The 12955-nt window shown below is 50.5% G+C and overlaps 5 protein-coding genes across 5 annotated transcripts; 2 read left to right on the top strand and 3 right to left on the bottom strand.

Annotated features, from left to right (window-relative positions):
* Nucleotides 1–1094: 1094 nt before the first annotated feature.
* On the bottom strand, nucleotides 1095–3670 carry LCP9604111_558 (UNC45-central domain-containing protein; the record flags this gene model as incomplete). Its single annotated transcript, XM_039069305.1, has 4 exons — nucleotides 1095–2366; nucleotides 2438–2497; nucleotides 2571–3521; nucleotides 3590–3670. The coding sequence occupies 4 exons, from the start codon at nucleotides 3668–3670 to the stop codon at nucleotides 1095–1097; spliced, it is 2364 nt and encodes a 787-aa protein (XP_038933106.1).
* A 1077-nt stretch (nucleotides 3671–4747) lies between these two features.
* Nucleotides 4748–5933, top strand: LCP9604111_560 (TFIIH/NER complex subunit TFB4; the record flags this gene model as incomplete). The annotated part of the gene is made up of 2 exons (XM_039069317.1): nucleotides 4748–4793; nucleotides 4852–5933. 2 exons carry the CDS (start codon nucleotides 4748–4750, stop codon nucleotides 5931–5933), a joined length of 1128 nt encoding a protein of 375 aa, XP_038933108.1.
* A 275-nt stretch (nucleotides 5934–6208) lies between these two features.
* On the bottom strand, nucleotides 6209–8183 carry LCP9604111_561 (threonine aspartase 1; the record flags this gene model as incomplete). The annotated part of the gene is made up of 7 exons (XM_039069328.1): nucleotides 6209–6484; nucleotides 6546–6576; nucleotides 6641–6654; nucleotides 6717–6826; nucleotides 6892–7764; nucleotides 7821–8020; nucleotides 8077–8183. The coding sequence occupies 7 exons, from the start codon at nucleotides 8181–8183 to the stop codon at nucleotides 6209–6211; spliced, it is 1611 nt and encodes a 536-aa protein (XP_038933109.1).
* Nucleotides 8184–9140: 957 nt separating this feature from the next.
* LCP9604111_562 (actin-related protein 3) lies at nucleotides 9141–10662 on the top strand (the record flags this gene model as incomplete). The annotated part of the gene is made up of 4 exons (XM_039069339.1): nucleotides 9141–9175; nucleotides 9237–9259; nucleotides 9332–9690; nucleotides 9763–10662. 4 exons carry the CDS (start codon nucleotides 9141–9143, stop codon nucleotides 10660–10662), a joined length of 1317 nt encoding a protein of 438 aa, XP_038933110.1.
* A 373-nt stretch (nucleotides 10663–11035) lies between these two features.
* LCP9604111_563 (tRNA (uracil(54)-C(5))-methyltransferase) lies at nucleotides 11036–12649 on the bottom strand (the record flags this gene model as incomplete). The annotated part of the gene is made up of 1 exon (XM_039069350.1): nucleotides 11036–12649. One exon carries the CDS (start codon nucleotides 12647–12649, stop codon nucleotides 11036–11038), a length of 1614 nt encoding a protein of 537 aa, XP_038933111.1.
* Nucleotides 12650–12955: the final 306 nt, after the last annotated feature.

Below are 12955 nucleotides of genomic sequence, written 5' to 3' on the forward strand. Positions count from 1 at the left end.
TCGGAATGTGTGTGACAGGGAATATGGAGAGGGAATGTAAAAAGGAAGGTAGAACGACAAAGAGACAAAGCTCCAAAGTGTACCTGACTGTACAAACTGTACCTGTCTGGGAGTGTCGGGGAGATGGGAGGGATACTTTGCACACCTAGAGAAAGACGCCGAGGATAAATCGAGAGGAGAAGAACCAAAGAGCTCAGAAGTTGAGAAAAGAACCTTGGAAGAGTCCAGGTGTTCTTTAAAGCTTAGGAAGGCGAACCGGTTGGAGGTGTGCGCGCTGGACTGAAGATGATTTGTCGATCCACGGGGAAATTCTCCACGGTACGGTCTTATAAATCTCCGCCAAGCTACATCATATATCAAGGTACCGAACACTCCGTACTATATATACACAGGGACGGAGTACCCATGTATGTATTGGATTTGCGGTGTGGAATTTCGTCCGCAAGCTCACGAATATAGTGGATTACTTGTCCAACGTCATACGAATGGGAGAGAAAGGATACCACTTGACCCCCCACATGCATGGGATCGGCGTCAGTTAGTCATTGGCCGATGGACCCTAGATTCCCTCGTATAGAGGTGTTTTGTGACTTTCGAGAGAGGGATCAAGCATCATGTATCAACAAATACCTGGAATGCATATAGGAATGCCGATGAGAGTTCCTAAAAGCTTGAATGGCTGAAAGTTCAAAGGACCCATACAGGGGGAGACCCGTCACGAGGTCCGCTACAGAACTACAGAAGCGCCACAGCCTAGTTGGGAATTATCTCGATAGTCAGCTGTTCAAATCAGAGGTTAGGGGGTAAGATCAAGCCATTCATAATTCTATGAGTGCAACCTATTGCACTCTGTGCGCCGAATTCCATAGATTGGACGCCTCCCTTAGGCGTCCTAAGAAAAAAGCAGTCGCCAAATCCGTCGCTGTGCTCATGATCAGGGGTCATCTCAGAAACTCATTAAAAAGCATGAAATATAAGAGGAAAATCGCAAAAACTCCACTGGATCAGCCAGCCCATCCCAAAGCCACATGCGAATGGAAAAAAGTGAAAAAGGAATCTGCTCGAAAACGGAAGACATCGAACGGCCATGGCCGCTATTCAATCAGCGGCTTCAAGGCCTCTACCCCAGCCTGTAGCACCGCTTGGTTCTTCGTCTTCTTGAGACATGCAGTGAGGACATCAATTCCTCCTGCGGCGCGAACGGCAGCTTTAGCCCGGGCTCCGATATCACCTGTCGCAATGCAAGTGAGGTTGCGTATGCAGACCACACCTCGGTGAGCCAAGGCATCGTCATCCTCCTGGCACAATCCCAATAACAGTTCAACTCCCCGGGGTCGATCCAGGACAGCTGCTATGGCGGCATCGAACTCCGTCAACATCGCAAGAGCCCCGCCGGCAGCCCGTCGCGTCGGAGCGTCATCGGCATCGGTCAGAGCCAACAGAATGTGAAGGCGTTGGGCCGCTTGCTTGGAGCCATCTGCAAACTTGATAATGCCAGACTCGCAAGTCATCAGATTGCAGACCAGTTCGCAAGAAGCTCGCTGAACTTGAGCATTGCTAGACAAAAGAAGATCTTCCACCGCAGACCAGCCTTCCCGTACCATGAGTTCGGGTGCGGAGTCGTCATGCGGGTACGAAGCGAGATTCGTCAAAGCTAGGAGACTCTCAAATACTGGGAGTAGATCACGAGGTTGGTCGGCCGAGAACGAGGCAGTCTCGGGCGAAGAGAGGAGAGAGAGCAGGGGACGGACGGCGGATGTGACCTGGGGAAATCCAGATGCTGGGAATACATGTGAAGGATCAACAGAGATGAGGATCCGGGCCAGCGCGTGTGATGCGATGCGTGTTGTTTCGTTCCTCACAGGGCCAGAGCTACTCTGCTTCGGGGCTGCAAGGGCGAGTAACAGCTTCACCGCGCCTTGCTGGGCCAATGTTCCACGGGACTTTTGGGGTCTTGTCAAGGACTGTAGAATCTTTGCCGTGAGCTCATTGGTGGAAGGGTAGGAGACTCGGCCGCACTCAACGAGCAGAGTCATGATGCCTGCATCGATAACGGCGGAACATCGCGACAGGACAGCTTCCTCTTCATCTCGAATATCTATCGCTGGTGCCTTCACGGTAGAAGGGTCTGCGTAGTTCTTCAACTGTGCCATCTTCTTTTGCTCTTCGGATAGGTTGGGTAAGAATTTGGTGAGATTCAAAACGACTGTCAAGCCACCATAGAGCACGGATGAGTCTTTGGTGTTTTGTTTCATAGCCGCAATGAAGTTACGTAGGAAAACCGGATCATTGGCAAGTTGATCCTTGACGGACGGCTTCACCGAGGTATAAGCCAATCCTTCGATTGCGTGGGAGCTGTGTTCAACCTTTTGTTCAGACATCAGTCCCATGAATCGATGAACCAGTTCAGACTCGCTGTCTTGTTCCAAGACCTTACCGTTGCCAGCCGAGGGTTTATCGGGCTCGGATGCCCGAATCTTTGCCAGGGCCACTGCGGCTAATTCCGAGCAATTATCACTTCCATTGGTCAACATATGTGACAACCATTCTCCAAATTTCTTTGAAACAACCTCGCGGCACGGACGATTAATGCAAGCCGCATTGAGAAGTTCCAACACGAGAGCTTCTACCTTCTTGCTTTTGGTGTCTCGCGATGCGATTGGGAGGAGGAAGTTCATGAATTCGTCCGACAAGAAGAGATTGGCAGCTGCAGAGGGAGCCACAGGGAAGATGGCGGCCACCGCAGAGAAAGCAACGATGAGATCGCTGACACGGCCCTTGCCAAGAATGGACATGATCAGTGTCAAAAGCTTCTTCTCGCCTCTTTCCTTGGCGACATCGAGATATTTTGCAGTAGCCAGGGTCGCCTGGCTTCGGACTTCTAGCGGCAGCCGATTGTCCAGGGATGAGAGGATCACCTCCAAGCCTTCATCGTCGATCAAATGTTCTAGTTCAACGGCGTGGACAGCGAGTAACCGAGTAATTCCCTTTAAAGAGCGGCCATCAAGATCATGGCCCGATTCCATCAACTTGGCAATGAAAAGCTGGAAGAGTTCACTCTCGCAGTGGGATCGTGTTTCCTCCGATGTCCACACGGTGGGATCCAACACTACTGTATCAAGACACACCGCTGCTCTATCACCCCGATCATATATCTCGTCGAAGAATGCTGTGACAGAGGTCTGGAGCTGTGTAGAAAAGTACAGGCGAACACTGACGTTCTGTCGTACCAGCCCAGAGATGATCTCATCCTGTGTCGTCGACAGAGATTGCGGGCGCTGTGCGAGCAACAACTTCAGGCATTCCAAAGCGACGTTTTCCGGGGATTTCAGGCCGTCAGTCCGGAGATAAGTAGCAGCTTCTTTGCCCGCGCTTTCATCATTGTGTAAGGTATATCGGCGGCAAAGATCGAGAAGTTGGTGACCGTCTTTGTCTTCATGCTGAACTTTCAGAAAGGCGGCTTTCACTTGAGGATTTTCGGGGGCGATCGCAAGAGCTTCTCTAAGATTTCGGGAAGCAGCCTATTGGAGCTGCATATCAGTATTCCGCTAGCTTCCATTGAGAGGTGTTCAAGAAATAGATCACCTACCTCTCGGTGGCCCGCGTCGACCAGTTCGACAGCCTCTCGGGCCAGGTTTACAGCGCGCTCTTCGCCCTTTGCTTGAACCATTGCAGGGGTGCGCAAGAGAAGGGGCCAAAAATGAAGATTCCAGTTGTCGGATCGAGCTAGGAGGGTTAAAGTGGATGGGAGGGCCTTTTTTTTTCCTGGGTGAGGGGAGTGCGGAGCGGAGAGAAATAGCGATAAGGTGGGAAACAGACAACCGCTTTTTATGGGGAAGGGGGGAAAAGGAGGTCTTGGAAGAAGAAAAGCGTCGAAATATTAGAATTTTATTTTTGTTTCGGTTTGCCGCGCTGGCCTGTTCGAATTCCTAAAATGACACCATAGACCTTTCCCCGTACATCGATGTACTCCGTAATAATATACCGAATCTTACAGTTCCGCGCCCTTTTCCTTCACGAATCCCCATTATCAATTGGTCCGATAAGACACCAACCACAGCGACGAACCCCGTCACGTTGTCGATAAGCAAATACTCAGCTTAGTCCTTTTCGTCTTTTGGTGTGACCTCGCAAGTCAACATTCCAAGGTCTCCGAAGAGATATCCTGTGGCCTCCGGTGTGCGGGAACCCATTTTTATACAACTGCCGTGAACAGTAGAAAGGCATCTTGGAACCCAGATATGTACATCACAGGCACTAGTTTCATCTTGGCGCATTCAAGGGATATATGCCAAGAGAAACCATATCCTTTCTTTCAAATCGGCTGAAAACAGAGCATCTTTCAACCAAAGTTGCTCAGACATTCAAGGTAATTTCAGTCACCCACGGCTTCGCGGTGTGGGATTCAATCCGATTGGAGTGTTGGTTCTCCCGAGATCGGTCTGCCTGTGAGTCAGTCGAAGATCCCGCAGAGTCAATTTAGTATGAGGATGTAAAAGGATGCAATTCAACGACGTAGGTTGGAGATATATATTGGAAACAGATATAGGACAGCTATAGTTGTTGTTATCACCCCGTGACCAGCTTATCGCTTCAAGATCCTCGACAGGTACCTAGAGCTTGGACTTCAAAGTTAATTCCGGCTGTATGTGCAGCACAGGGTTCTAAATAACCAGCCTGGCATCAATCTGTGAGCCCAGCTCACAATAATGAACACCACCTTGGACCGATCCTCCATTTCAATACAATGAATTCCGTGGATGCTTCGGAGCATTATGAGTTAGGAGCTACCGGTCCGTATTCTCTACACTTACAAGAGGCGAACAACTGGCTAACCATATCGACATCCAGACCTCTCCCCATCCCTGCTCACCATAGTCATCGACACAAACCCACACGCCTGGGCCGCACTGGAAGACTCCCTGCCACTCTCTAAAGCAATCGCCAACATCTTAGTCTTCATCAACGCCCACCTAGCATGCAACTATGCCAACGAAGTCGCCGTAGTCGCATCGCACAGTCAAAAAGCAGCATGGCTCTACCCATCCCACGATGATCCCCGAAAGCGCACCGCCGATCGCGACGGCGACGTCGTAATGAACGGCGCAAGCGACACCCCAGCCCCAGAAACGAACAAATACCGCCCCTTCCGCATCGTCGAAGAACAAGTCACCCGCAATCTCAAAGAACTAATGGACTCGACGACTGGCGACGATCTACGCGGCAACATGTCCACGATGCTAGCGGGCGCGCTCACCCTCGCCCTGAGCCACACCAACCGACGCACACTCGCCTGGGCGGAGGAGCACGGCGGCGCCAACGCCGAAGATGCAGCGGCCGATGGCAACGGCGGGGGCGGGGGCACATCCACAAACCGGTACTCAGCCTCGAACGAGGACGAGCGGCTGCAGAGCCGCATCTTGGTTGTTTCTGTGAGCGGGTCTACCGATGCGGCCCACCAGTATATCCCTGTCATGAACAGCATCTTTGCCTGCCAGCGCTTGAGCATCCCCATCGATGTGTGCAAGCTCAGTGGCGATGCGGTCTTCCTTCAGCAGGCGTCTGATGCTACCAAGGGAGTTTATATGGCTCTCGCCGAGCCGCGAGGCCTGCTGCAGTATCTGATGATGGCGTTTTTGCCTGATCAGCGCTCACGTCGTCATTTGGTTCTTCCGACTCGGGTGGATGTCGATTTTCGTGCTGCTTGCTTTTGTCATCGCCGAGTAGTTGATGTTGGCTTCGTCTGCTCCATTTGTCTCAGTATCTTCTGCGAGCCGCCCCCTGGTGGTGACTGCATGACTTGTGGCACGCATCTGGATATCGGAGACAATGCCAAGCCTGCTCTGTTGCCACGGAAAAAGAAGAAAAAGAAGCGTGTTAACGGGGCATCCGGAACGGGAACGCCCATGTCGACGCCTACGCCGGGTCCTTGATATCTTTTCTACGGGAGGTCATATCGTTAGAGAAAAAAAAAGATAACCAGATGGTGACATCTGGCTTTATGATGTCTGGGTTGGTATTACTCCTGGATCACACATTCGCTTGATGCTATGAGCAACACTACACGTAGCTGGTTCACAAGGAAGAGATTTGGGACAATTCTCATCATACTAGTGTGAAACGAATAGGTACACACGGGGAGGACAGCCGGGAATTTTGAAACACTCTGATCACATTGTTGGTGTCCTATCTTAAAGAAGGAGGCTATCTAGGGAGAGCAAGAAATATCCGATGAAGCAATCGCTCGTCTTGTCATCCTGTCACCGTGGAAGACATCAATGGTGTAAGGCCAAGGAAAACAATGGAGAATCGGGTATACCAAGGCAGAGATTTCAGATGGGAGAGACTGGACTGAGGCAGATACAGGTGATTGTGGGCGAAAGCTACCTCGTCCATCGATGAGTACCAACAGACCATAAGTCAGCAGAGCAAAGAGGCTTCGCTGCAAGATAGTTGTAGTTCGCATCCAGAGTGAATTGCAATTCTTATTACATATCCTTGTCAGCATCCACAGCTTATATCTTCAACCTAATAATGAAACTTACAGTTATTTGCAAACCTGATTCGACAACCTCCCTGGGCAATGGTTCCTCGCGAGCCTCGCGACATCAGACAAGAAGGTCTGTTCGAATTGCTAGACATCGAGGCAATGGCCTGAAAGATATGTTTAGCATCCAGTCCTGCACCATGGTAATAATGAATAATGAAAGACTCACAAAAGAGTCGGTGTTGTGGGCAAAGTAGAGTTCGATGCCCGAATTGTTTTTCTTCACAACGACCACCCCAAGGGCTCCAAAGAGGACGCTGTTGCTCACGGCAGGGTGTTCTAACAGACAAGCAAACAAATGTTAGTGTTTGGAGAATTAAAGCAGCGAAAAGAAGAAAACGGACCGTTAAACTCCCTTTTCATCCATGCCCTGATAGCTTCTTCCTCCATCACCTGGGTAAAAAGGCCATTGTCGCCCATCTTCTGACTGTAATACATCCTTTGCGCACAAGTGCTTGCCGCCAGTGTTGAGGCAATAAGCTCTCCAGTCCCAGATGTAACAACTGCACATGTAGTTCCATCCACATCAGATGGGTCTTGTGGAATAACATGGGTGCCAATGCCAATTAGGGCTGCAGGACCAATTCGACCTCGGTGCTTCATGCCAATGCCACCAGAAGAAGATCCCGCTGCAATGTTTCCATACTTATCAATGGCAATCGCGCCAACAGTGTCTGTAATCGTATCCTCGTCTTGTTCACTATCGGCGGCATCGGGGCTACCATCCCGAGATAAGAATGAGGGGGAGACAGGTTGCACAGGTAGCTGTGAGTTCGCGAGCTTGGCCTTTTTCTGACTTTTATGCTCCAGCGATGCTCCCGGGCGCCCCTTCACATCCGCAAAAAAGCTTGGATCGGCCTGGTTTCTGATTTCTTCGTCTGCTGCATGGCTGGTCGGATGAGCTCCTGCTTGAGAAGCACGCTCGAGACGTTCAAGGCGAGTGTCAAGGGGAGTCATGGGCCGGCGAATCCAGGGATCGATCATTTCGCCACGGGTTTCATTTTCATAATCATTGACTTCTGCGGCCCATACCTGATAACGCTCTAGAGCGACGGGCGAGATCAAGGCTTCATCGGGCATGATCACCATGCCATGTTCCCATGCAAAGTCCTTGGCACCTTCTCCAACCAAGAAGTTAGGGGGCACCCTTGACATGCCCAGCTGTACATTAGACTTATCATAAATCTTCCGAGCAAGCATGATTGGATTCCTGATGTCTAGCAGGCTCACGTGTTAGGCAAGACTTTCTGAGCAAGAGACACAACAAACTTACTGGGCACAGCTCCAACCGCTCCATTTAGCCCATGATGATCGACAATTGAGGCATCGCCTTCAACAACCCCCTTTGCGTTCAAGTTGCTTCCAAACCCTGCATTTGTAATCGGGTTATCTTCAAGCACCATTATGGCTGCTTCGACGGCGTCAATGGCGGTGCCACCACTCTTTAAGAATGCCATAGCCTTGAGTGCGGCGCTAATTCAATTCACTTATTAGACTGTGTAACCATCAAATAAAAGACCGAGACTGACACTTCACAGGCTTTCAAATGCTTGTGCTCATTCTCGTGGCTGTGGAAGCCCGCCCCAGCATGAATAAATATGGCACAAACGCCCTCATTCCCGGAGGTTTGCGACATCTTGAAATGGTCAACAAGTGCAATTTAGGGATCTTCCACGAGATTGTGCGCGATCGATCGAGGTATCAGGTCGAGGTCAAGAGAAGCGTTGCCGATTAGGCCCGAATATCCAAGGCGATACCTTGAATCGGGTATGTCGAGAATACCAAGTTTGCCACGACGTCAAGCTAAAGTGAAGATATGGATGAGGCGCGCGAACTGGCAAAATCTTGGACGCGTCTGCAGTGTACTCGCAGATTGTTGGATCGAAATGCAGGTGCTCTTTGTGAGATCCTCACTTCAAATTGAAACGACTGACCGCCTAGTTCCAGCCTAAAGAATCACTGGGAACTAATGCTGTAACGATATAGTAGACTTTGGGCACGGGGAGTGAAGCGAGAGAAGACAAGAGTCTACGGCGAGACCATCCGTGTCAAGGTAAGAGAAGAATACAGATAACGAAGGGCAGCACTATGCGTGCCGTGCATCAGAAATGATAATCTTGGAGTAATAAAAGACTGAGGGGCAAGAGAGGCTTAGGGATTGATGATGTGCGAATGAATAGTTAGAGAATATTGCAGATTTAGGGAAACTCTCATAGCACTGGTCGCTCTTGCCATTTTGGTCTAATTTCACTTTTTGCTGAAAGTAAGCAGTACAATTGCCGTCACCAGGGCGACATACAATGGATGGTTGTCTGCTTTCTTATGTACAAAGTAGGAAAGACCTGAGGATATTTTGATACTTCCCGGCACATGATGTTGACGTGTGACCGACCCCCTTAGGTAATCTGACCTCCGGGCACTGCATCTCCCCCCGCCTTGTCTGCCTGTCCTCTTGGTCTCTTGAAGTCAGGGCATTTTCGGCTACCAATTGAGATCCAGCCGATTCTCTCATTATTGTCTCACTCTATACATCGCCTACACTTCTTTCAACCCCTCACTGTATTGTGATCGTTCCTAGGCCCAACCACCCGCCATGGCGTCCCAAACACCAGCCGTTGTCATGGACAAGTAAGTTCACATCTGCAAGGGTCAAAGTAATATTTCACTGCTTACTCTATACATTTTCTAGTGGAACTGGCTATTCTAAGCTTGGTATGTTTTTCTATGGTGGTTAAAGAGCTCGCGATCACGGATTAGGCTGACATGCTACCTCCAATATTCCAGGTTTCGCCGGTAACGACTCCCCGTCATTTGTATTTCCGACTGCAATTGCAACCAAGGCTGGTGCTGGAAGTACTGGTAGCTCTGGGGGCGGCCGACCCCCAGTCGCAAACAAGCCCTCGTTCCTAGGCGCTGGCAGTGGGAGCTCCAACCTGTCTGCAAAGCGTGGCACGGAGGACCTGGATTTCTTTATTGGCGATGAAGCGCTGGCTGCGGGCAATGGTCCAGGATATGCCGTTAACTACCCGATCCGGCACGGACAGATTGAGAACTGGGACCACATGGAACGATTCTGGTCGAACTCAATCTTCAAATATCTGCGCGTGGAGCCCGAGGACCACTACTTCCTACTCACCGAACCTGTAAGGCGACTTTATATGATAGCAGCGTGCTGTGTTTAAAATTGTGAAACCCCTGACATTTTTGGATTATAGCCTCTGAACCCTCCCGAGAACCGCGAGAACACCGCCGAAATCATGTTCGAGTCGTTCAACTGCGCCGGTCTTTACATTGCTGTACAAGCAGTGCTCGCCCTTGCTGCCTCATGGACATCCTCAAAGGTGACGGACCGATCCCTGACTGGAACGGTCATTGACTCGGGTGACGGTGTTACCCACGTTATCCCTGTCGCCGAGGGCTACGTCATCGGATCCTCTATCAAGAGTATCCCGATTGCCGGACGAGACATCACATATTTCGTGCAGAGCTTGTTGCGTGACCGTGGAGAGCCCGATAGCAGCTTAAAGACAGCAGAGAAAGTGAAGGAGGAGTACTGTTACGTCAGCCCCGATATTGTCAAGGAGTTCGCACGTTATGACCGCGAGCCAGATCGCTTCCTGAAGCACACCGTCACTGCGCCGAACGGGCGGAGTGTAAGTATCGACATTGGATACGAACGTTTCCTCGCCCCGGAGATCTTCTTCAACCCCGAAATCTACTCGTCCGACTTCCTCACCCCGCTTCCCAATGTTGTTGACGGCGTCATCCAGTCCTCCCCCATTGACGTCCGGAGAGGTCTCTATAAGAACATTGTGCTGTCTGGTGGTTCTACTCTGTACAAAGACTTTGGCCGTCGTCTACAGCGTGACATTCGTCACTTGGTGGATGCACGAATCCGTGCCTCCGAGGCTCGCAGCGGTGGCGCACGGAGTGGTGGTCTCGATGTTGCCGTTGTCACTCACAAGCGCCAGCGCCATGGTCCCTGGTTCGGGGGTAGTCTGCTGGGCCAGACGCCTGAGTTCCGGAGCTACTGCCACACTAAGGCGGAGTATGACGAGATTGGTCCTAGCATTGTGCGGCGGTTTGCGCTGCTTGGTGGCCCGGGAAGCTCGTAAGGGGAAAATGAGTGAACCTTATCATTAGATACTTGTCAATCGATGTAGCTCAGCCTTTTGTTCATAGTTCGTTGTCTTATCTTTCTTCGGTGGTGCTGCTCTCTGTTTTCTTTTTACCCAAAACGGGTTGCGGGTGTTAGCGGCATTCTCTACAGTGCACAAAGCCGATTTATAACGTAGAGCATATAGGCAGTCTGTAGCCTGAATATCTTGAAATTTTTTCAAAACCGAAAATGTATTAGACAGCGTACATATCCACTAGCGCCATCATGCTTTTTTGGACTTCCTTCCCAAACGCCACGAGGTATGCAATGTCAGATAAATGTACAGCCTGAAAAGGCTCAATATTATTACTTTTCTGGGGTTTTTTCACTCAAACGGCCTCAGCCTGAGGAAAAGAGGTGCGGTTCAAAATAGCCACACCCTCCACGTGACCGGTCTGAGGGAAGAAATCAAAGCCACGGACGCTCTCAATCTCATAGCGAACATTCTGCTTCTCATCACCCTGAACCATAACAGCAATGTCACGAGCCTGGGTATGGACGTTACAGCTGACATAGACAACACGACGCGGCTTGAAATCAAGCATCTGACGCAAGAAGTCTTCTGAACAACCCTTGCGAGGTGGGTCAATAACCAGCAAGGTCTGATCTGGTGGGTACGGAACTTCCTTGAAGAGAGTGGCGGCGTCGGCAGCGGCGAAGCCTGTGTTGGGAAGATTGTTTGCACGAGCATTCTCGCGTGCTGAAACGATAGAATCGCCTCCAATGTCGACACCGAGACTGGACTTAAACAAAGGGGAGAGGGTGATTGTGAACAGGCCTGAGCCGGAATATGCGTCCAAGAGGTACTTGATTGGTTTTGCGTCTTGGTCGTTGCCTGCAGGAATGGCTTGAGAGCGGATGTACTCTGTGAAGCCGGACAAGATTGAGTTGTTGTTTTGGAAAAAGGCACCTGCCTTGTTGCTAAAGATGTAGTCGTCGACGTACTCGAAAGACGTCGCGTTGTTGTCTGTGATGCAACGCTTTTCTTCAATGTAGTTTTCGCGCTCAATGCGGATCACATCGCCCGTGTCTGCGTTGGGAGTAGCGGCAATCCCGCCGACATTGGGAGTCTCTCCATCGGCGGTAGGCGCGGCGTCTTTGGGAATTCGTGCGGTAGACTCCCGCATCAGGAGAGTGGCACCTCGTTTATAAGAACGGATGTTCTCCGCAACTCGTTTCCTCTCACTAGTGAGTCCGCGACGCACAATGTCTGTGCCCAGGGGACAGTCTTCGATGTCCATATCGAGTCGTCGGTTCTTGTATGTGAATCCAATTGGGGGGACCTGCGGTTGTGAGGGTTCTTCGCCATCCTGCTTAGAACCTTTGCCTGCACCACCATGTGCGAAATGAGGGGTGAGTTTTGTTCGATATCCAAATTGCATTGGCGAAGCAAAGGTTTCTCCAATGGTAGGAATAAGCTCCGGGATCAACCCAGAGAAATTGGCATAGGCTTTCTCCACAATGCGCCGTTTGTGAGCAAGCTGGTCCTCGTAGGACATCATCTGAAGTTGGCACCCAGAACACTCCCCGAAGTACTTGCATCCAATCAGCGCATCGTTTCTTTGAGGACCTGGTTCGATCACTTTAACAAAATCGGTCAAGCTGTACGACAATGACTCGAAATGTTTGACCAATTTGACCCGTACGGTGTCTCCGGGGACCGTGAACGGAACAACATAGACATATTTCCCATTCTCGGCGAGCGCTAGACCATCACCTGTTGAGGAAAGCTCAGAAATCTTGACATCAATCTCGGTGAACTTCTCTGGAAGGGAGAAAGGCACGCTGTCGCCGTTGGTTTCAGCCTGCTCAGTTTCGTTCCGTTTGAGGAGTTGGTTTATATCGCAAAGCAGGACCTCATCATGTCCACTGCTCTTGTTGTTCTTGTCGACCTTCGCCTTCTTGCGCTTGCCGTCAAAGTGTTTCTTGGGACCGTTCTGCATTATTGCGGGGACTGGCGCATTCGTTGAACGGCGTTGACGGTATAATTTGGATGCTGGCCGCGCTTGAAGGGCTATAAGGGTCTGAGAAGACAGAGAAGAAGTGAAGCGCCGAACAGATGACCGTATTGCAAACATGTAAGGTGAAAAGCGACAGCACAATAATTTCTAGAACGAAAATCATCAAATGAGAAATTTATTAGAAACGCATCTAACGCGTCGTTGATTGGTCAGACACTGACCGCCCGCAAGAAAGAACTTCATTCCGACGCTTCACCTCCGGCTGGCCTCTTTTGCCTTTGCGTCCTC

Source organism: Penicillium roqueforti (genome assembly GCF_015533775.1).
Source record: "Penicillium roqueforti strain LCP96 04111 chromosome Unknown scaffold_01, whole genome shotgun sequence".
In the NCBI taxonomy this organism is placed as follows: Eukaryota; Fungi; Ascomycota; class Eurotiomycetes; order Eurotiales; family Aspergillaceae; genus Penicillium; species Penicillium roqueforti.